The 24,086-nt window shown below is 50.4% G+C and overlaps 1 protein-coding gene across 10 annotated transcripts in view; it reads right to left on the bottom strand.

The window, feature by feature from the left end:
* The window catches only part of ST7 (suppression of tumorigenicity 7), a 240,472-nt gene that overhangs the window by 5,219 nt on the left and 211,167 nt on the right, over window positions 1-24,086 (bottom strand). For 4 of the 10 annotated variants that reach the window (XM_055314564.1, XM_055314570.1, XM_055314572.1 and 1 more), the window contains 4 exons: window positions 15,842-15,992; window positions 5,938-6,030; window positions 2,782-2,921; window positions 716-1,813 (listed from right to left, as the gene is read on the bottom strand). In XM_055314564.1, the coding sequence (XP_055170539.1) occupies window positions 1,694-1,813; window positions 2,782-2,921; window positions 5,938-6,030; window positions 15,842-15,992 (504 nt within the window). In that variant the 3' untranslated portion in view covers window positions 716-1,693. Of the gene's footprint in view, window positions 1-705; window positions 1,814-2,781; window positions 2,922-5,937; window positions 6,031-15,841; window positions 15,993-24,086 lie in introns of those variants that run through there. The other 6 variants (XM_055314566.1, XM_055314568.1, XM_055314567.1 and 3 more) reach the window with 5 other exon arrangements.

Here is a 24,086-nt window from a genome sequence, read left to right as displayed (position 1 = left end):
GAAGAATAAGGGCCTAGCGATGTAAGTATATTCGTTTCACATTTTACTAAGTTGAACTCTAGTCAGAATTTTGGCGACGATTCTTACTCAGAGGTTGGCTTGGGGGGATGACGATGAGTAGCAGAGGCCCACAGACTGGGGGGGCATCCAACCAGGGGGCTCCTGGGGGCCGGGATCACGGGCCGAACGGGAGACTTCAGGAAATTTGAGATGTTCTACCAAGAGTCGGTAGGGCTTAGGGGGGGCCATGAAGGTCTTAGCTGACTAAGAACGTGCAAGACGGAGGAAGCCCTCTGAGAACGTGCTGGAGGGCAGAACAGGAACAACAGGTGCACATCGGAGGGAGGCAGATCTGATTGCAGAAAGACGCCTTCCGAGCGATCCAACCACGAAACGGGCTTTGGTGGTAAGTAGGGGAGTCCCCATCACTCAGAGCAATCAAGAAGAGTCTACGTGACCTGCGTGACATTACTGCCGAAGGCAGTTTGGTTAAGGTCCCTCTGAACTCTAGCTCCAAGATTATAACTGCAAAAACAAGAGGAGAGGGCAGCCCTGATGGCCCAGCAGGTTGGCGCCGCCTTCAGCCCAGGGTGTGATCCTGGAGACCCGGGATCCAGTCCCACGTCAGGCTCCCTGCATGGAGCCTGCTTCTCCCTCTGCCTGTGTCTCTGCCTCTCTCTCTCTCTCTCTCTCTCTCTCTCTCTCTCTCTCTCTCTGTGTGTCTCTCGTGAATAAATGAGTAAAATCTTAAAAAAAAAAAGCAAGAGGATAAATGCTAAACTGTATCTGATTCTTCACATTGCCTCTTTCTGCAGAAACCACTACCGTGTATTTATTTGACAATCATTTATTGAAAACCTACTAAGTGCAAGGCACTGTGCAAAGCTTTGGGGATACAGAGACGAGGAAGACACGGTCCTGCTCTCAAGGAGCTCACATTCTAAAAGGGGGACAGACACGTTTCCGATAGTTATAATATAGTACAGGAAATGTGATGATATAGGTATTCATGGAATACTGTGGGATCTCAGAGGAGAGACCTCGAACTCAGCTTAGGAGAAACCCGGAAAGAAAGCTGAGTGAGAAAGAACGAAGAGGAGTTAGTCGAGCAGACGAGCCGGGGTGGTGACGGGGAAGGGCATTCCAAGCAGAGCAAACGGCACGTGCAAAGGCACCGGGGTGCCCAAGAGTCTGGGCATCTGGGAGTGGTGAGTAATTCACTGTGGCCCAAGAGCGGTGTCTGTGCAAGCGCTGGGAGAGATGAGGCTCAAGAGGCAAGCAAAGACCAGATCAGAAGGGGCCTCGTGGCTACAGAGCTGAGGCTTTATCCCCGAGTCAGCGGGAAACCTCGGGAGAAACTCAGGCAGGGAAGTGGCAGGCTCAGACTTGCAGTCTGGAAAGCCCGTTCTTGTGTCAGTGCGGAAGGAAGACTGCAGGGGCAGAAACCGGAGGCAGGGAGACCAGTGAAGACTCCTGCGGAGGAGTCCAAGCAAGAAACCACCAAGACCTACACTAGGGGGAGGCCGTGGGGACGGGGAGGGGAAGGAGGTGAATCAGCCACTGAGGGCCTGAAGCTCGGAGGCCGCCACTATGGAGGCCGAGGCAGGCAGGATGGGGGCGGGGACAGGGGCTCGAGGGCTGCTGTGTCTCTGGCTCCAGTAACCGGGCGGGGCGGGGAGGGGCAGGAGCACGTTCAGTTTTGGAAATGCGGAGATCGAGGTGCCGGTGGCAATTCCAGGTCATCTTCAAGGTGCATGAAAATGCTCTGGCAATTCCAGTCCCTGAGCTCTGCCGAGCAGAACATGTCAATCATCTGGAAAGGGATTAAATGGGGCCAGCCCCGTTAGAAGCGGTCCCCCCGGACTCCGCTCGCCTGCAGATCAGAAGGGAGGACCAGGGACGGGCACCCGATGCTGCGTGCCCGACGCCTGCCGCTGGGAGCTCGGCCGCGGTGCAATCAGGCCACGCATCCTCCGCCCGCGCAGCCTAAGGCTCCTAGACGGCGTAGCCGTCCCTCCTCCTCAAGGCTCCTCTCCCAGCCCTCCTGCGGGCCCTTACCCGAAGCCCTTCCCTACGCGCCCTGCCAGTGCCCCTCAACCACGAGCCCGCGCGTCCCCTCGGTTCGTGCCCCGAGGAGGCCGAAAGTTTAGGCCCATAAGACGGTGTTTACTTCGATCATCTTTGGAAATGTGAGTCTCACGGTCACTGGAGGAAGAGCCACCACACGTCGAGGTCAGAGACGGTGCCATTCAGGTAGGGCGACGCTGAACACGCTCCCTTAGGTTCTCGGTGGCTGGGCCGCCCTTCTTGGGCTAACCCTTCCCCGCTACGCGCGGTTTTGAAACGTGGGAGCGGTCTCGGGAAACGCGGCCGGGCGCTAAGAGGCCCCGGGCGCCCTCCCCGGCCCTGCCCTGCCCTGCCCGGCCCTGCCCCCAGCCGGGGGGCTCCGCTCACAAGGCGCAAACCAGGCAGCGAGCAGAGCATCAGCACAGCACGTCCTTTCCCACACGACACTCGGTCCCCGGACACTGTTCCCCTAGGCCCCCACCGCCCCCCCACCCCACCGCCTCATCCCTTGGGCCTCCCACCCCCACTGGCCTCATCCCTTGGGCCTCCCTCCCTCCTCGCTGCCTCATCCCTCGGGCCTCCCCGCCTCAGCCTCCCCCCTTCCCTCCCTCCCCACTGGCCTCGTCCCTCGGGCCTCTCCCCCCTGCCAGCCTCCCCGGTCACCTTGTCTCTCGGGCCTCCCCCTCCCCCCCACCCCCCGCGGCGGGTACTCACGGCTTTTGCGAAGACCCCCATGAGCTCCGGGAACTGGTGCGTCAGGAGGGCCAGCATGGCTGTGAAGGAGCACAACCCGGCAGTAAAGAGGATGAAGAAGGGGAGCTCCTTCTTCGGGTAAACTGAGACTTCGTGGAAAGCTGCGGGGAAGACGGAGAGGGCCGCGTGAGTGCCGGGGAAGCACGGGGGTTGGGGGGGGGGAGGTCTCTTGGAGCCGAGGGTGCAGGCAGGTGCAGCCCGGGGCCAGCCAGCAGCCAGCAGCCAGCACCCAGCACCCAGCCCGGTGCACGGGCCGCAGGCTGACCGAGGACGCCGCACCCGCGGGCCGGCGACACGGTCCTTGCCCAGGGCCCAGCAGCACCGCTCTCACGTTACGAAATACGTGTTCCTTGGACAAAACCAGGAAAATCCAGAAATAAATATACTGGGGGTCAAAACCGTTTTCCCTCGACTTGGCGCTTCCAGTAACTTCATAGCGGTGTCAGGAGGCTGTGTCGGTGCGTCGTGAGCGGTGCCCTGGGGACTTGGGGACCTGGCGCACCGGCTGCTCCGCCCGCACAGCCCCGGCGGACTCCCCGCCAAGCTCCGGCGAGCACCCCACAGACACACGTGGGGCTCCGAGCTCCTTTCACGACTTTACAGTTTCAACGGTTGGGTTTGGGGGGACCCGGAAAGCAGGTGGCAGCAGCGGCAGCAGCTGGACTCCCTGCTCCGGGCCCAGGGCGGCCTGCACGCTGGGTGCTGGCAGGGGGGCAGGGGGGCAAGGGCGAGGGCCCGGGCGCTGGGGACTCGCTGCCCCCGGCAGGCCCACCGCTCCAGCCGAAAGGCCCCAAGTGCCCGCTTTCTTCAGGACACCCACCCCCCGAAGGCCCCTCCTCCAGGGCTCAGCTCCCACGACTTACAGCCCGGGTGGGGGGGGCAAGGCCCGCCTGCACCCCTGGGGGGCAACGGCAGGAGACGGGGACGGGCCCGTGTGCACCCCTGGGGGGGCGATGGCAGGGGACAGGGACGGGCCCTGTGCACCCCTGGGGGGCGATGGCAGGAGACGGGGACGGGCCCTGTGCACACCTGGGGGGGGCGACAGCAGGGGATGGGGACAACCCGCCCAACCCTGTCCTACCAGCGAAGCTGTTCCCGCAGACACGAACCAGACTCAAGCGTTTTAAAACCGCACTTTCCAGAGCCGGCCTTCCCTGGGGGGGGGGGGGGGCACCATACGGAGCTCTCCTGCAGGGGTGGGGGGGGCAGGGAGGTGGCACCGCCAACCTGTGGGGCTTCCACTGAGGGAGGCAGCGGGAGTCGGGCCGGAGAGCCTGGCCGCCACCGTGGGAGCGTGTGGTAACGCCTCTCCCACGGGCTCGGCAGGACGGCGGGGGGACCCCAAAACCCCATCACTGGGGTTCAGGGCCGGGGCTCCCTCCTGCTGCCTCACACACACCCCGACTCTCCGCGGGCCCTCACCAGGTGCTCCCGGGACCCCTGCCGGCCCAGGGCCTGCATCAGCACAGGGGACACGGCTGCACACACCCCCCCCGGTGACCGTCCTTGGGCGATGCCGACGGCGGCTGGTGCTGCCCCCAACCCCGACTCGCACGGCGGCCTCTGAAGGTGGGGCTCCCTCTACAAGCTCCAGTCGGGGAGGCTGCATCGGAGCAGCCAGGCAGCTCGGCACCACACTGCACCTGCCCCCTGACACCCACCCTGAACCTGGGCTCTCTGTGCTCAGGCCAGGCCCCACATCCACCCCGAACCTGGGCTCTCTGTGCTCAGGCCAGCCCCCCACATCCACCCCGAACCCTGGCTGTCTGTGCTCAGGCCAGGCCCCCACATCCACCCTGAACCTGGGCTCTCTGTGCTCAGGCCAGCCCCCCACATCCACCCTGAACTTGGGGTGTCTGTGCTCAGGCCAGCCCCCCACACCCACCCTGAACCTGGGGTGTCTGTGCTCAGGCCAGCCCCCCACATCCACCCCAAACCCGGGCTCTCTGTGCTCAGGCCAGCCCCCCACATCCACCCTGAACTTGGGGTGTCTGTGCTCAGGCCAGTCCCCCACACCCACCCTGAACCTGGGGTGTCTGTGCTCAGGCCAGCCCCCCACATCCACCCTGAGCCTGGGGTGTCTATGCTCAGGCCAGCCCCCCACATCCACCCTGAGCCTCGGCTCTCTGTGCTCAGGCCAGCCCCCCACATCCACCCTGAGCCTGGGGTGTCTATGCTCAGGCCAGCCCCCCACACCCACCCTGAGCCTGGGCTCTCTGTGCTCAGTCCAGCCCCCCACACCCACCCTGAACCCGGGCTCTCTGTGCTCAGTCCAGCCCCCCACACCCACCCTGAACCCGGGCTCTCTGTGCTCAGTCCAGCCCCCCACACCCACCCTGAACCCGGGCTCTCTGTGCTCAGTCCAGCCCCCCACACCCACCCTGAACCTGGGGTGTCTGTGCTCAGGCCAGCCCCCCACATCCACCCTGAGCCTGGGCTCTCTGTGCTCAGGCCAGCCCCCCACATCCACCCCGAACCCGGGCTCTCTGTGCTCAGTCCAGCCCCCCACATCCACCCTGAGCCTGGGCTCTCTGTGCTCAGTCCAGCCCCCCACACCCACCCTGAACCCGGGCTCTCTGTGCTCAGTCCAGCCCCCCACACCCACCCTGAACCTGGGGTGTCTGTGCTCAGGCCAGCCCCCCACATCCACCCTGAGCCTGGGCTCTCTGTGCTCAGGCCAGCCCCCCACATCCACCCCGAACCCGGGCTCTCTGTGCTCAGGCCAGCCCCCCACATCCACCCCGAACCCGGGCTCTCTGTGCTCAGGCCAGCCCCCCACATCCACCCCGAACCCTGGCTGTCTGTGCTCAGGCCAGCCCCCCACATCCACCCTGAGCCTGGGGTGTCTATGCTCAGGCCAGCCCGCACATGACGCCTCATCTACACTGCAGGGCCCGGAGGTCTTTCCCTTTGATGAACCTGGACGCCTTGAGGGCAGGATGCCAGACCCGCTCCCATAACTCACTTTAGCGCATGTGCCATCACATGGGGACAGGGGTTGGGAGAAGAGTCATGAAAGTCAAGGAAGGCTACGGGCATTTATCCCCCCACCACACCCCCCCGCTGCGGCGCCCCACCCTCACTGGCCCCAGAGGGGAGGACGGAAGGAGCACTTACACGGAAGCAGCTCTCGATCTGCTGTTTCTGTACAGATGGGGTAAGGGTAAAACAGATGCCCCTTTTCCAAGGGATAAGGGATCATCCGAAAAGCTGAAAACAAGAGACAGTATGTTAGAGGTTCGATATTTGTCTCCCAACTTCTCAGTTTCAAAGAGAGGTTTTTGAGCATTTTTATTTATTTTTTATTTTTTATTTTGAGCATTTTTATAATGATAAACAGTTCTACAAGGAACTCCCAGGAAGGATGCAGGAGTCACCCAAAGCCCGAGCTCCACGCCGGAGGAGCTGTCAGAGGTGCAGTATGATGTGTGACTCACACTTAATCTCACGCTGTATGTTCTGGGCAAACCTCACAGCACTGGGTGGGTTGGGGTGCAGAGGAGCAGGGAAGCCATCGCTTCGGTGCCCGGGATTTCCTCATCTATAAAGTATCATTAAAATGTCAAGAGCACTGACTCAATCTAGCTCAACTGATGCTAATAACACAAACGTGGATTGAAACGCTTCCCCAAGAAGCGCAGGTGGAGGGACTTGTGGAAGCTCATTACAGATGTACAAATACGAAAGGCATTCTACTACGTCTATTTAAAAAAAAAAAACAAACAAAAGACCAAAACAGGTCCAGGTGGATGAGAATTCCAACCAAGATGCACAAAAACAAAAATCTAAAATCCCGCATGACTTAGGAGCTATTTCTCATCTCGGTTGGAAACTTTTCAACCTTCAATATCATGGGGGGGGGGGTGGATGGGGAGAGATGGATTATCTGTGTTTTGATGATGTCAGGCCACCTAAGTTCTGCTTTTGCGGCTTCAGATAACATTAGGTCTCTGGCTGAATTATGGCTTTCCAATCAATCCGTCCCTTTTCCGTTATCACGGGTGTTACCCTCCCTGTTACGATGTCATCGGCATGTGAGTCTCACCGTTGCTAGGAACGCAGGGCTCACGGGGTGATGCTTCTCCAGCAGACGTCCCGCAGCTACAGCACGCTGCACGTATAAAATACAAGAACTACGCCCTACGTGGGCGATGCCAGATAACAATCCTTGCCCTCGTGTGTGTCAAAGACGGGGGCCGGGGGGGCCCCACCACAGCAATCTTGCTGGCCTTAAATGCCATCGCTCAAGGAATCCTTGCTACATCTCGGCGGCCTGGTTACCTACGCCTTCTCGAAATGCCATCGGTGTGCGCTATTTATCTTCTGCGTACTCGTTTCAAACGGGAATCGGAGACAAAGAATGTTCTCCCTCCCAAGAAATGACAAGGTTCCATTGTAACCGGCATCCGTGCACATATGGTATTTATTCTGGTGTCTGAATATTATTTAAAAGTAAAAACATTATGTATGTGAGTCCAGCATTTGGAATGCGGTCAATCCGCACCACGGTGGTATCGCTCCGAGGTTACAGCGCGTGGCCACGGAGAATATAAATCACCACAAACGTGGGGTTAGAGCAGAGCCAGTTTGCTGGCAGTTGGCTGAGGTAAAAATGTTATCAATTTTCCTCTTGTAACAGAAACCTCTTAAACAGAGATTAAAACATTAAAAACACCCCAGACTTTAACTCTTCTTAAAATGAAAGGCTCACCCCTGAGTTCAATCAGACTTTCCTTTCGTGCAAACAAAGATGACTTTTGCCCGCGACCGGCCGTGGGAGCGTTCTCCGCACAGGCCGCTAACGCACAGAGATCACGCCAAGGAACCAGTGTCTCTCAAGAGGTTTTTGCAAGACAAGGGGGAGAAAATATTACAGAACCACAACAACAACAAGACCCTTTGAGCGCCTTTATGGAAGACACCGAACATCTCTTCTGGGAAGTAGCGTCCTTAAATTTAAACTGCGATATGCCACCGCTTTATTTATTTATTTTTATTTGTTTATTTTAAAGATTTATTTATTCATGATAGACAGAGAGAGAGAGACACAGGCAGAGGGAGAAGCAGGCTCCATGCCGGGAGCCCGACGTGGGACTCGATCCCGGGACCCCAGGATCGTGCCCTGGGCCAAGGGCAGGCGCCAAACCGCTGCGCCACCCCAGGGATCCCCCAATACGGGACGGTTTTAAATACCGTTTCCCATAAACAAAGGCTGCTATGAAAGCATCCCCCAAAATGTGGGAAAACCCACCTGGAGGGTTTGTTGTTTTTGTTTTAAACCCAGGCTCTCTACGTGCAACAGGGCTGCTGTAATTGAGAATCCGTTCAGGTTCACGTGATAGAAGTAAACCCCCAGTTTTCAAAGTGGCTATAAATTTGAATGCTCAATTTTATTCAAAATTGAAGTCAGTTTGTACTTCAGGGAGCAATTTTTTTAAATGAAATGTAGGAGCGCAAGAGCTTGGGTATGTTCAACCATAGAAATCAAATGGTTGGTTGGTGTCTTTTCACTCAGATGCCAAATCTTTCTTGCTGCAGTATTTGGCACGCATACAGAATTCCATGCATTGAGTTAGTCTTTTTCTTCTAATCAGTTCTGGTCTTTCTGGAGAGGGTGGAGACAGTGATTTGACTTTAAACACACACACACACACACACACACACACACACACACACACACACACAGTCTTCCCGCACTGTCCTCCCCCGGCCCCCATGGCAACCTCCAGGACTGCAGAGATGCTCAGGGTGCTCTTAAAAATCTCTTTCTCATGTCAGTTGTCATTTACATCGAGTTCGTAAAATCAGATTAAGCTTTTTGGCATCGCCAAACAAAAGCAAATACGATTTCTGTTTGCAATTCTATCCTTTACCCACCCTGCTGTGCAGGGTCCAGCGGACTGTGAGATAAGCAGCGGAGGTCTGGCGAGAGCAGGAAGAGGCACTGCAGAAATCCTGCCAGCTCCACCTCCCGCCTCCTGAGCCCTCTCGCTGAAAAGCCATCAAACTGCCCCACAAGAACCTCATGGCTTTAGCCGCACGTCCAGGAATTGTGCAAGTGCAAGTAGCGACACACTGATTTGACGGTGCAAATAAGAGTGGGAAAAAGGGCGCTCTGTTTCATCGATTTTATCTATTCCGTGAAGGACCACAGAGCTCTTCTTAAAGACCTTGGTCTGGAAAAACATACGGTTCAGGGGGAACTGAAAATGTATGTGTATTTGGTTAAAAAAAACCCAAAGAGCTGGGCCGCTCCGAGTGAACGCACGGCGCCCGAACGGCACGTCTGCGTTGGCCTCCCCTGCCTTCTGCTGGGCCGCTGCGGAAGGGGCACAGCAAACTGGCTGCCCGCTACTGAAGTCGGGGTGTCACTGCCCAACCAGACGTGTGCTCTAGGCCCCACACCTGTCAGTGCTGCGTCACCAGTGACCCTAGGCTAACCCTGGAGGAAAGGTCACGAGCATCCGAGAGGGGACAGAAGGGTGGGTACGGGAACAAACAAGTCCCCAGTTTCCCTGATGATTTCTTTTTTGGTTTTATTTATTTTTTTTAAAGGTTTTTATTTTTATTTATTCATTCATGAGAGACACAGAGACAGAGAGAGGCAGAGACACAGGCAGAGGGAGAAGCAGGCTCCATGCAGGGAGCCCGACGTGGGACTCGATCCCGGGTCTCCAGGATCACGCCCTGGGCCGTCCCCGATGATTTCTAACGGCCTCTCGTCCGACCCACTACACAGCCAGGGAGAGGATATCTGACAATGTGTCCATGTTGCCTCTTCAAAGAGGATCTCAGAGGCCGGGAGAGACGGATCCCTTAGGACAGCAGCGAGGGAGCCTGAGTGCCAGCCCCACCTGGTCAAAACGCAGGTGCGCTCCTCACGCAGCGGGGGTAGAAAAGGGGGCCACGCACCGTCCGTGGTGACGGAGCTCAGTGCCTCGGGCAGGAACCACATGACCCAACAATCATGAAGACCCGCGTGAAAGGTCTCCCTGCGGCAGCGCCTCCGTGCGGTTCGTATGGAAAGGAGGAGCGGTGGGGTGACAGCTAAGAACGGGCTGAACTTGACCCAGCTGAAAACGATACGACTGGCTGGGTCATAGTCTGCGTCCAGTCTCTTTGGCTGTGAGAATGAGAATGCGACAGACCTGAGACAGGGCTGTGTGTGGCTCAAAGTCAGTCTTCCCTTTATATACCCTTTCTACCAAACCCAAAGTTCCTACTTTCCCGATCAGGTCATACTCTTGCTTGTAAGTAAAAAATGCTGCTTTGCTTATGAACAACTGGAAGTACAAACAACAGAACAGAAAATCATCATCGAAATACAAATTTTACATTTTCTTTTTTTTTTTTCCAAAATTTTACATTTTATTCTTTGAGCGTAAAGTAGGTAACTGTCCATACAGGCCATTCGTCCTTCATGAGGCATTTAGGCACAGAGATAGAAAGTTCTAAAGCCAAGAGCCTGGGGACTGATCCGCATTCTTTCCACTACCTGGTTCTGTCGTCTGGGAAAATCACTTTCCCTTGGTTCAATGATGCGCCATTCCAATTCCAGAGAGAAATTCCAGGGTTTTATACAGGTTCACTAACCTGTTGGTAACCCTCCACACTCTAACACTCTGGTCCTACCTCCGTGATGGTACTGCCTGTATGCACACTACGGGTTACGTAGACATGTGTGTTTATGTGCCCGTGAGTACACAGGCAGAGGGAGAAGCAGACTCCATGCAGGGTGCGTGCATGGAGGTGCGTGCATGTGTGTGCATGGAGGTGCGTGTGTGTGCATGGAGGTGCATGCATGTGTGTGCATGGAAGTGCATGTGTGTGTGTGCAGGGAGGCGCGTGTGTGTGCATGGAGGTGCGTGCATGTGTGTGCATGGAGGTGCGTGCATGTGTGTGCATGGAGGTGCATGCGTGTGTATGCATGGAGGTGCGTGTGTATGCATGGAGGTGCATGCGTGTGTGTGTGCATGAAGGTGCGTGTGTGTGCATGGAGGTGCATGTGTGTGTGTGCACACACATCAGTGTTTCTCTCCAAGCATTTCAGAGTCCTAGTCGCCCCAGCATCTCCAACACAAGGCTTGGCACAAATGAGGGACTCCCTACGTGCTCACTGACTGAAGGGATACGTGAATGAATACAACAACCAGGAAGAGACAGGGTTTTCCTTTTAAAAAGTCAGGTGGATCCAAATCACGGCCAGTCACCAAGGGGGAATAAGTGAAAGGGACAAGCTGGGTCCACCGGGTCGTCGGTGGGGAGGCTCTGTGCCGTACCTGGAGACTGGCCATTACTGGAAGTTAGCTACGACCAGTGCTTTCTCCCAAATCACAAAATTTAGCACTAGATCTATCGGGTGAGGAGCGGGGGAATCACTCTTTAGCAGTCCAAAAGGTGCCAGCCTTTTGGAAGAAAGGTTTGGTTAGAGGAAATGCCCCAAGGACCACAGCTTACATTACAGCAAGTCGCATTTACCATCAGGTTCAAAGAGAATAAATTAGAATCAGAATTTCATCCTATGCCTCAACAATGGGCCATTTTCTCTTCTCAAAGGAAATACTCTGCTTTAGTCCCCCTAAAAAACACCACCTTCAAATCTTATACATTATTTAGTGAATTCTTTTTTTGGGGGGGGGGAAAGGTCTCCAAAAAGAAAATAAAGAGTCTTACTTGGTCAAGGGGAAAAAGAAAACTGGAAACAAAGAAAGGCTAAGTGATTTACCCCATGGCATACTTGTCTTCTGATATATAGAACTAGAAAATTAAATCTTAAAGGTCACAGTTGCGGTCAGCAGACTCTCCTGCTTTATAAAATAAATACCGCCAAAGTGAGCCTTGAAAAGATCGAGGCAGGAGGGAGATGGGGCCACGTCAGCATTTAACATAGGTAAAACAGAAGATGTGCCATTTAAAATAGAGCCTCACAAGGCGCGACACTGCTGTAAATAGGCCCAGTTCAGTTCAAATGAGATTCCTCCTTTATATAAGGTTTGTATATTCAACTCATGTTTGCAGCAATGTGTGTGTTTGTGTGCGTGAGGATAACCAGAACCTACACTGTTTAAAATAAGCATAATTCAGATAAGGTGGCAGCTGTACGATGGACTAAGAAATGTATTTTTAAATCTTGTAAATTAAAACTTGTCCCCTTTCTTGATTATCTTGACTTTGAGGAACATATTGTGTAATTTCAGGGGCCGGGACAGTGATGAATCAAACATCTTAGAAACCTTTGAAATGCTGATGTATTTGTGGTTGAGGACTCAGTTTTTTTTTTTTTTAACCACCATATGTTTCAAACCCAAACAATCTCTGCCATGCATCAGCTGGACTTTGGGGTTTTATCAAAAATGTGAGTTATTTCAGCCTGATTGGTGGGAAACTCGCTTAATTCCACAAGATGACTAACGCTCCGACATAATAAACTCATTAAAAAGCAAAGAAAAACATATCTCCATCCCCACTCCTAAACCAACACTTCTGACAGAAGAATTTTTTTTTTTAATCTCCAAAAGGTCAACTAAAAGAATATTCATTTTTTAACATGGGAACTGGTGAAATTAGGTACTGTGACATTCCTCCCCTGAATTTTCTTTCTAATGAAAAGGGGGATGTTGGAAAGGAGTTGGGGGATGGCCTTAAATTTCAGAATGAACAAAAAAAGGACATAAAGGACAAAACCTAAAGGACGGGGCTGGCGATGTCAAAAGGCGCCACCACGCGGTGCGCTGGGGGAAGCGCAGCCTCCTGTGCTCAGGCGCAGGCCGTCTGGGGGACCTCTGCAGGGAGAGGGCACCTGTCACCTCCAAGGCTGGCCTGGCACGACTGCCCGCGGGAAGCCCAACAAGCCGGGGTGGGCCAGGGGCATTCAGCAGCAGCAGGGAGTCACGGTTTCCAAAACCTGGGTAAGTTACGTCAATACCAGTGTAAGGAGCCACATCAGAATCGCGATCTAAGTCTTCTGATTGAAAACCCAAATGCCGATGATGCCTCAGTGTGACTTCAGCTGGACACAGATCTAGAAGTGACGTCCAAAGATTGCCTGTGACGGTTTGAGGTCAAAGGGTATTTCTTCTAAATTGCATGAGAGATTCGTAAGCTTTGTTTTTTTTAAAAGGACAACTACTTTGTACTACTCTCATCACTTTTACAAATGTGCGTATATACGTACATTCGCACACGTATCTGTGCCTGTAGTAAAAAACCTATGCTTGCTGAGAAAATTCGAAAAATACACACATGAGGGGGAAAACGAAAATCTCTTAAAATCCACCTAAAGATGTCTTTATTTCCTCTCTCTTTCCTTTGTTTATATGCAGATTTTTTTATGAAATTGGGCTCATTCTATAGTTAAATGTGTAAGTCAGTATTCAACTACAGAAACAGAGTTTTATATAGAAAGATGAACTTTCTCAACACTAGAAGGGGAGTGAGAGTGTACCCGAGCCGCGAGCAGCAGGGTTAACTGAAGGCTTCCAGGCAAGTGTTTCAGAGGTGCTGCTCCTCTGGTGCTTGCTCCCTCCAGGAAAGGTCCAAATAGCTGGCAGGATGGAAAGTGAACGTGGGTTTACCCCTGGCTCTGCCCACAGGTGCTGCGAGACCCTCAGGGACGCTGTTCCTCTCCTCAAGGGAGGCGGCCACCGGCCTCCTGTCTGACTTAGAACGTCGTCGGGAAGAGTCCATGAAAGGACGGCCGTGCAAACCCTGGGCAACTCACCCCCTTACGCGCACGCTCCCCGAGGTGCGTGGTGCTCCCCAAGGCGGTAGGTTCCTACCAAGCACTCCCACCGTGCTTGTCTAGAATTGAGGGTATAGCTCTCTCTTTCCAAAAACGGAACGGTAGTGTGACTTCCCTGGAATGGTTTCTATTTATCTGTAAGGATCCAACGCAGAATTTCCCCCTCCTGGAGGCCCCCGACTGCCTTGCTACCCTGGTTTATGTCTAAAAATGCACCTCAAAAAAAATAATAAAAAAATAAAAATGCACCTCCTCTCTTCATTCCAGTAGTGTTCCACCCATCGGACCTGAGGTAATTAATTACATTCCCCCGACACCGCCACCCTCTAGATTTTGGAGCTCGCTATGTCACTTCGTGTTTGTCCGAATCCCATTGTCCTTCCCGGTCGATCCAGGGCATCTCCCCATTGTTACCTGATTATATGGGTAACTAATTCCCAAACAAAATTTCTAGTTACTCCTCATTGGGATTTTTTTTTTTTTTTTTTTTGCTATGGTTATGCCATTCCTAACGCCATGTCTCTGTCACTTCTGGGCTCCCTGTTTCGATCCTTCCCATATAACTGTACCTTTCTTATCAATCAGTCCCAATTGGTAAGCTGCTTCTGCTGGGTTTCCAAAATGCTAGCCTAGAAGTAAGGCTTTATTTGGTAAGCCAAACTATCCGTTTAGTTTTTTTCCACAACTAACCCTGGGTGAGGCCGCTCATGTCCAATCTTGCTGAGCTTTTTTTGAGCTCTCTGTCGTGTTTAAATAAAAATTCCCTTTGTCTCTTTTGGGTAGAACTCCTTAGGTGCAACAATAAGCCCAAGGCAGCGGGGCGCACACACGCCCACACATGCCCCAGCACACGGTGCCCTCACCCAGGCCAGGCCACCTGGAGTAGCTTATTACACCTAACAGAGTCGGGGTGGAAGCATCAACCGAGTGGACATCCCTCAAGTTGTAAATAGTAAATTATCTAAGTCAACTCATTAGAGATTCTCTAAAAAAATGTTTTCAAAACTAAACAAACAAACAAAAACAACTTTCAATCAGCTTGACTCCCTTTCTCTATCAACTTACTTTTACCCCATTCCATTGGCCTGACCGCGCCCCTCCCCCCCCTTCCTGCATCAGTTTGGATTCCTTTCCTGGGTTTGGGAAGGGCAGGAAGAGGGAAGAGCAGGAGATTATCAAAATGCAAATGGAAGCAACAAAGATAAACAGAGTAAAAGGGATTAAAAAAGACATTCCTGTGTGAGGCCCATCAGAGTAGGAGTAAACTACGAAAAAATGATCAGAAGACTAGCGCTTGTTTTGTTTCCCTATGAGGGGGGCAAAAACACCCCACACTGCATGTTGTACTCGTTTTGCTTAACTAATAACAGCGTGTCAACGCACATATTGTCTAATAATCTGTACTCTTGGGCCTTTTCCCTCAATTTACATTCTTCCAAACAGCCCCACCCCTCAGCACCGTGTCCTTGCTCCTGACGCTGTCCTAGTTCTTCAAGGCTTGGTTCAAACCTCCTTTGACCCATAAGGTTATCCCTGACTGCTCCACCCCACTGACCTCTCCCTTCTGAAAAATCACCAAGCAGCTGCCGTTTGCTGGTTACTCCTCCCAACTAGATGAGATGCTTCCCCAGGACAGGAAGCAGGTCCCACCCGCAATTAAAGTCTCTTCCCCTGGGACCCGCTGGGACTGATAGGACTGATGGGTCTCCACGTGCATCGGACAGACATTATCCACTAATACACGAATGATACACCTGCCACTGAACACGAGGGTCCTGTGGCCACGGCTCTTGTTGTGAAGCATAACTGCTACTCATTTGTTTGGCCAAGGACCTAGGTCCGGTGGAGGGTAACCGTGGTTCTTTAGCTAATCCACCTGGAGAGGCCATCCAGGAGTGGTAGTCAGAGCCCAGCACAAGGCCAAAACCCACGTCAACGACTGCCACGATGCTGAGCTGTCCAGGGCTGCAAAGAGGGTTTTCCGGTCATAGAGTGCTCCTCTGCCGGAACACAGAATCATCCCGCCCATTGTATAAACTTGCTTTTTCTTTTTCGAGGCACAGAATGGCATCATCTCAGTAACACCCACCACCACTGGGGAACTGAAGAGTCTCAGTAATTAACCATCAAGGCTCAGTGATGGCACATCGCAGAGAAGAGCAGCTATACATATGCAAATCGTCATTATTCATCATGAACACTCAGGATAGAAACACTTTTAGCATCTTTTCACGCTCTTAAAAAAAAAAAAAAACATTTCAAAGAAAGAAAATTACTTACTGCCTTCCCACGTACAATGCAAAAGATTCAAAGCCCCTTCCACCCTCTTCCAGTGTGCCAGATGAAAGAACGCATATGCTATCGCTTCACTGTCCCCTCGCTTCAGGATATGTTCTGGGGGTAGGATTAAGCTTTTCATTTCTAGTAGGTACTGAAATAAAAAAGGCAGGAGACAGATGCATTAAAACACAGTAATTTGGAATTCAATATTGAGAACAGAGGCTGATTTCCCTAAAGCCACCGCTCATAAGCATTTCTTCAAACCTGCAACCTTGTTGGTACATTTGAAGGCAACTGCTAAAACACCCAGTGACCCGAGGTCTGCTACCAGTTAGCCTTGCGCTAGAGTCCTACCGGCCAGACCAGGGGCTTTCAGGGTAAGATACTCTAATCAACGAGACACATCTAGACCCAACAGCAAAAAGGAAAATTTAGAAGACATAATAAGCTGGTATAATTTCGTAACCAGAAATGAAAATACATAAAAATGGACACATGAAGGTTAAGAAGTCCTATGACTAAACCAACTATACCAGAGAGACTTGAGACTCACTAGTACTACCCATTATTTTTTTTTTTTCTATCCAGATTTACCAAGGAGAGGGACTTGGTCCTGTGAAAAGAGCCACCCCTTGCTGTTCGGACGCTGGAGGGAAGAGATGTGGGCACATGAAGACCCCGTGGAGAGGAGCAGGACAGACCCCAAACTATACTGTTCTTTTAGATCCTCTCCCCAAAGACTGAAGAGTCCTCAGCTTAGGCCTCTTCATTCCTACCATCTACGAAGGCGGTGGGAGCACAGGGCCAGAATGGGTTCGCTGCCGTTTACTACAGAACAGAGAGGGAAGGAAATTCGGGGTGGGATTCTATATTTGCAAACGTTACCTTCTTTTAGCTGGCTGGCTTCTCCCCGGGCCTCGCTCCTCACCCACTCACACATACGCCCCACCACCAGCCACCCCACCACATCCATCCAAGCACCTCCGTGAAGATGCAGATTAGAGACGATGGAGGCATATGTTTAGCTAAAATGGGACAAACACAGCAGAAGGAAGCACCATGGGAAGAGATGTTCACAAATTTTAATGTCCGAAACAACTGCCTGAGGATTTATCTGTCCGTGGAATTTATGAAAGAGGGGGACGAATGGAAGAATCCGGATACACAGAACGGAGACCACGACACACCTCTCAGTGTTGGGTCATCATCGCACTGTGGACTGCCGGGCTTGGGGCACTCTGAGGATAGCTGCCTTCGAGCTTGCCCTCCTGCAGGGTGCACTGCCTGGCCGCGCCAGGACCGCACTCCGGCCTCTTGGTTCAGCAAAGGGAACTTTTCTCACTCTGGGTCTCTTGCCTGACAGAAATCTCTAAGCCTCAGGCCTCCAATCAGTAAGAGCCAAAAAAGTGAGCGAGCCTATCCAGGGTGCAGCAGAGAAGAGGGATAGGCCATCACACCCGGCGGTGGGGTGGGGGAGGCGGGGACTAGAAGACCCTCCTTTGATAGAAAGGCCTCCATGGGAAGACCTGTCCCCAAGGGGCCTGTGACTTTGATGGGAACTCCTCAAGCATGACTTCCAAGGGAACTTTCTGGTCATATGTTTTTTTGAATTCCACAAGTCACTGCCTTCCTCCTTCATCTTGTTCTTTTTTTTTTTTTAAGATTTTATTTATTTATTAATGAGAAACAGAGAGAGGCAGAGACACAGGCAGAGGGAGAAGCAGGCTCCATGCAGGGAGCCCGACATGGGACTCGATCCCAGGACCCCAGGATCAGGCCCTGGGCCAAAGGCTGCACTAAACCGCTTAGCCACCCGGGCTGCCCCCTTCATATCTTGTTGTAAAGCAGTGCAGAACAAAAAAATCTTATGGGAAATGTGACACTTTTCAGTTACCTAGTAATCCAACCAGCACTCCATTTATAATGAATAGCAACCATAATATAAATATAAAGGTGAATTTTATGTTCAGAGTGATTCGGCTATCCTCTCGTGATCGTGTTACCTTAATCGAAGCTGTTAATGCGGCATGTTGCCCATGATGATCTTTGAAGACTCCAAGGCAGTAAGTCTTGAGAAAGACAATATAATCTGCCAAGTGCTATAAATTGTATTAATTAATTGTTTCAGAGTAAGAGAAGAAAGATCATCTGGTTACTCTTACTAATTATCAGGAGAACAAAGGAAAGGGACATTTTCTTGTCTACTAAGAGCCCTAGAGTTAGACTTCATTTCTGAGTCTCTAACAATTATTTATAGTTACCCCGCCTACCAAATAGTCATTTTTTAAAGGAAGAACATGCTGTATGAACTCTGAAACAAACTAAATATGAAAACCATTAGTGCATGTGTCCCAGGTATATAGAAACCTCTTCAAGTCCCTAAGAATAAGATGGTGGCTGAAAGAAAAGTATAACCTACCAAGTCCTTTTATTTCTGTGATGAGGAGAGTCTTTCAAAGTCACTTCATTAAGGATCTGTAAGAGAACTCTTCCCTTGGCCTACGGAAGCTTCAGGAATAGGGGCCTCTGAGAAGAAGTGGGCCTGGTAGCCATCCACACTTGTGGGTAGACTTGAAACAGAGGGGGTGGGGCAGAGAAAAACGTGTTTGCAGGTGGGGGAGATAATTACCTACATAATTTTATAATTACAATAGATATAATAGATCTGCATTATCCAATATGATAGCCTCTACCACACATAATTCTTTGAATTAAAATCAATTAAAACCTAATAAAATTAAAGACCCAGTTTCTCAGTCCCACTAGCCATATTTCAAGTCCTCAGGTGAGGCACGTAGTTAAGGACTACTATACTGGACAATGCAGAGGCATTTCTGTTATCACAGAAAGTTCTATAGGACAGCACTCCTGCAGACAATGGAAGTTTCCAATCTTCAAGTAACTAAAACAATTTTTAACATGAAAAAATGTTAGATGGGGCGCCTGGGTGGCTCGGTGGTTGAACGTCTCCCTTCAACTCAGGGTGTGATCCCAGGGTCCTGGGATCGAATCCTGCATCAGGCTCCCCGCAGGGGGCTTGCTTCTCCCTCTCTCTATGTCTATGTTTCTCTCTCTGTCTCTCATGAATAAACAAATAAAAATCTTTAAAAAAAAAAAAGAAAAGAAAAATGTTAGAGACATAAGTGTAGCACTGATTGAAAATACACAATATGGCAAAAAGCTACAATCAATGTAATAAAACAGGAATTCATTTAAAAGCCTCGCTGGCCACCAGGGCATCTAAATATACTTGGAAAATAGTACAACACACGTGCGTGAGACAGATGGTTTACTCAGCTTGCAAGCTGAATGTGCTGCATATGGCTTCAAGGACACCATCGTCCACAGCCCTAAAATCAGGCCATGAGGAAATGCTCTGTTTTTCCTCTAAGCTGCCTCTCTGCTCTTTGTGTACATGTACTTTTCACACGTTGCCTTATATTAGCTGTTATCTGCGTCTTTCCCCTCCGCTGAATCATAAGATCCTCAAGAGCATGAATCTCGCTTCCTAAGAAGGCTCTCAAAATGAGCATCCTTGCTCTAATCAGCCGCGGGAGGCCAACCAAGGCAACTCACCAAGGACACTTGGTTGCCTCCTCACTGAGTCTGCTTGATGGCAGAAATAGGTTATGCCTATAAAGGAGATTTATAAGCCGGTATAGTTCCAAACAAAATGTTGGCTCTAACCAGATGATGAAGGCTAATAACAACAATGTGTTATGTTTTTGGCCAGGCTTAAAAATGGCTGGCAAGATCAGTTCTCAACATGTGCAACGTTTAAATTAGAAAGGCATGGAACAACATTTCACATCTTACTTGTCAAGAGAAAAATAAATGGAAGAGGGCAGATCCCTATCCACAAGTATGCAGAAATCAATTAGAATAACTGTAGCTCGCAAATCAGGGAACACTCTCTGCCTGTCTGTAATAATTACTTGGCCTCTATTAGCTAAGCCAGCACTCTGTGCTATCTTGCCTGCTACCCTGCCTCTCACTTCCTTCCAGATTCTCAAATCACACTGATCTTGAAGTATATAGGCGTCTCAAGGTTTCGGAAGCAACTTTCAAAATCTATTTGTCAGAATCTGGTTCCTTATGTCCATAGGAACACACAACGTCAGAACAGAGAAAGAGGAGCCGAGTAGTGCCTTCTTCTGGACGTATGTAAGCAGAGGCTGACCGTCCATCGGGAGAGAGCTGGCCTGTCAGAGGCCACCCTAGGGCACCACTCAGTTCTCTTCGGGGGGGGGGAGGTTAAAATTCTATAATAATTTGAGTGAAAATGATCCTAAAGTTAGCCTTCACATAGATATTCATGTCCAGGAATTAATTCATACTCTTTTTTGGGGGGGGATTTTCGGTATCAACAACAGATGTCATATGAAAATCATTAGAAAAAAATGGGAACAAATGAGTAAGCACAGGTTAGTTTAGCACATGTACCTGAATTTACTTAAATTTAGGTAAATTTTAGCACATTTAGATGATGGCTATCAGGGTGTTCCCCAAAAATCAGGTAGCACATTTAGATGATGGCTATCAGGGTGTTCCCCAAAAATCAGGCCTTACATGTAGATTGTCATGTTATTAGCATGACAAAAAAAAAGTTCAGGATATATTACCGAATGAAGAGAAAGTAAGTGTACCATACAGATTATGACTTGGGTCATTAAAAACAGATATGCAGACATTGAAACTTTGGAAAGTCCCGGATCGAATGTTAATGGTGGTTAAATATTTGATTTTATAGGAGATTAATTTCTTTTGTTGCTTTTTTTTCTAAGTTTTCTGTAATAGGTCATTTTTTTCTCAATAAATGTATATAAGCGCACGTGTATGTGTATATATAAGACAAAACTATTTTCTAGACTTGCACCAAAAACATAAAAAACCGACTACCCAAATGAAAAAAAAAATAAAACAGAGACAGCAACTTTTATGTGTTTACAGTGCTTTGCTACAACTGGGTATCTGAAAGAGGCTGGAAGCCCAGAATGGATGCTTTAAAAATATCTATCGGTAAAGAATTCAGGGGATAAAATTAGTCCTATTTTGGAAGATAAGCTATATATTTTGAGTCTCCATGTTGCCTATTCTCTGGACTCAGTAAGACATACATTGGAATAGGACAAAAATACCACAAGTGACCATGGTTCTGCTGAGGCCTGCTGTGATGGGGAATGAAGGGCACTGCTGACCCGCCCCTCCCCTCCCCTCATGACCCTCTGTCATTTGGACCCACTGTTTGAAGCCCAGCCCTACTGTTCCACTCTGAGACCTTGGACAAGTTCATTTCTTTCAACCTCAGCCCGTTCATCTGTTGGAATAAAAAAAATATACACGTCTCGCCAACTTTAACTGTTGAAGACTCTGTAGGATGACAAACGTAAAGCACTCATATAGAACCTGGCGCATACGTGTTCACTAAATAGCCATTATTATTACTAACAAAAAAAGGGAATGTTTATAGTAGTGCGGAGATAATTTGTGTTGTGTGTATGTCCCACAGATAGTTGAATCTGTTTTTAGGTAAAACACCTGAGCAATTTTACAGTAGTGACAGGTCAGCTGGAAAGAACCGCTACTGGGGAGTCACTAACCAATCTGGAAACGAGCACAACGCAAAGCTGAACGGCCAAATTACGCCTGGAGATCTGTAGTACCACTCGGGGCCTCCTCACAAGGTAGCCGCTGCTTGCTGGTCCACTGAGCTATTCTATTCCTCAGTTACTCTGTTTCCTTCAAAAAACAGGAATGTCCACAGGGCATCCCAGGAAAAGTTTTGGTGGGGCTCAGAGTGTACTCTAATGACCACCTATGGCAGGCCCCACGGTATACCTTAAGGACATCTCAAGGGCATGGACATGGATTGGTCGGGCTCCTATCTCAATGATCCCTAGTCTTCGTAGTAGTAGTAGTAGTAGTAGTAGTAGTAGTAGTGTGTGTGTGTGTGTACAGACAATAAAGTTCAACATGATGACTGCCTCAGTAAGAGGTATATACAGCTGACCCTTGAACAATAGGGGTATGAATTGTGTGGGTCCACTTACATGTAGATTTTTGAAAAGATTTATTCATTTATTTGAGAGAGAGAGAGAGAGAACTCAGCAAGGAAGGACAGATGGAGAGGGAGAAGGATATCAAGCAGACTCTGCGTTGAGCACAGAGCCTGACACAGGGCTCGATCTCAGAACCCTGAGATTAGGACCTGAGCTGAAACCAAGAGTCGGACGCTTAAATGACCAACCACCCAAGCACCCCCCCCCCAGATTGTTTTTCAACAAATGCAGTACAGTATTATAAACGTATCTTCCCTTATGATTTTAACATTCTTCCGCCTCCTTACTTCATGGCAAGAATATAGTGTGTAACACATATAATATACAAAATATGCATTAATCGACTTTATGTCGTCGGTAAGTCTTCTAGTTAACAGTAGTAGGCTATTAGTAAAGTTTTTAGGGAGTCAAAAGTTATAGATGATCTTCAACTGTGTGGGGAGGTTGGCGCCCTTAACCCCTGCATTGTTCAAGGGTCAACTTGACTTAGTACCAAGGAAGCAAATGAGGGGTGCTCTCTCTCAGAAGGTTTCACAGAAAGAGGAAAGTGGGAGCCAGTCTTAGTAAATAAATTAGTTCACCTACAAAGATGAGGGGAAGCAGAAGCCACTGCAAGGCTGGGCAGAGGCGGCAAAGCATCAAAGGGCGTAACGAGGTGCTTAAGTACTAACATGACAGGCATTGCCAACACTGACCAAGCACCAACAGGTGTCAAGTATTATCTCAGGTACTCCTTACATCTCTATGAGGGAACAGGATTCTTATTTTACAGATGGAAAATTGAAGGCTTTGGGAAATTAAGTAGCTTGACCAGGGTCACACAAATGGTACGTAACAGACACTGCAACGGAATTCAGGCTTTACGCTACTCTCCGAGGAAGCAGGAAAAGTAGACTGCAAAGGGTCTTCCATCACATGCTCCAGAGTGTGACCTCCACTCTGAGTTAGTCCACAGTTTTCAAACTTTGAGAAACAGAATTTGTTAGAAAGAAAAAGAGCAACTCAGAATACATGAAATTGATGTAAAGTAAAGCTGGGGGGGGGGGACCCTGGGAAGGGGCCCAAGAGAGGTCCGAGGAGTCCTTATGGCTCCTAGGAAGATGGCTTGACATCTGCTGTAGCAGGCAGTTGGGACGTGAGGTGGGGCCATTGGTGGTTTTGAAAGAAATGGAGGAGTCATGTGTAGAACCACTGGACAGGGAAGTGGCTGCAATTAGCAAAGTCTTAAAAAGCTTGTCATGGTCGGAGTGAGGGGGTGACAAAACCAGGGCTGGCTTCCCTGGGACTTGGTGCCTGGCTGAATCTGAAGGCAAGAAAAGGCATTCGAGGGGGCTGGGAAATTTCTGGCTTAGCAAACCAGAACAACGTGAGATAGCTGAGACACCAGAGGACAGCTGACCTGCTTGGTATGATGGCCTGAGGGCAGCGGGGTGCAGGGCAGCAGCCTGGGGGAGAAGCTGGGCACAGGGGGGTGGGGGTGCAGGGAGAGGCGGGAGCAGAAGCAGCAGGAGCACGGATCTCCCAGGACCGCCTCGCTTGGAAAAGGTGGGGAGTGCGCGATGCTCCCAGAGAACCAATCAGAGGGATGGGCGGGGGGGGGGACTACGGGGGGGGGGGGGCGCCCAGAAATGCAGGAACGACCCAGAGTGCAGGCAGAAGGAGCCAAGACGGCCTCGAGGTAAAAAAAAGCGGTCAGTGGGACAGAAGGCGGAGGAGGATGAAACAGGATGGGGTCCGACAAGAGGCCACCGGGCCCGGTGACGGAGACCGAGGGAGGGGCGGCCCTGGTGGCCGTGGCCTTGGTGGAACAGCCATAGTGCTTCTTGTTAAAGAAAGAGACCTTTTAGAAGCTGTCCATTCTGGAGAAACGGAGCTAAAAACTGGTTCCTGCTCACTCTTCTCCGGGTCGTATTTCCACACTACATGCCCCTTACCCTCATCCAAAAAAGCTTTGGAACAAAATAGGTCTCAATTCAAAGCAACTTATATTGAAATAATATTTCTGAAATGCACCATTGATATACAATATCACCGACAATCTGCCAGCGTATTCTGAGTCTCTGCTTCCACGCTTCAAGCATTTTTAAATGCTAAAACCCACTACACTTTTTGTTTCCTAAATTGGATTAAAAAGCAATTTTATACTCTGTCAATCAGCTCTACCAAGACATAAAGGGAGGATTGCA

The sequence above is a fragment of the Nyctereutes procyonoides genome, unplaced genomic scaffold (assembly GCF_905146905.1).
Source record: "Nyctereutes procyonoides isolate TBG_1078 unplaced genomic scaffold, NYPRO_anot_genome, whole genome shotgun sequence".
Lineage (NCBI taxonomy): Eukaryota > Metazoa > Chordata > Mammalia > Carnivora > Canidae > Nyctereutes > Nyctereutes procyonoides.
The sequence above is the reverse complement of the archived record's forward strand: the minus strand, read 5'-3'. Positions and strand labels throughout refer to the sequence as shown.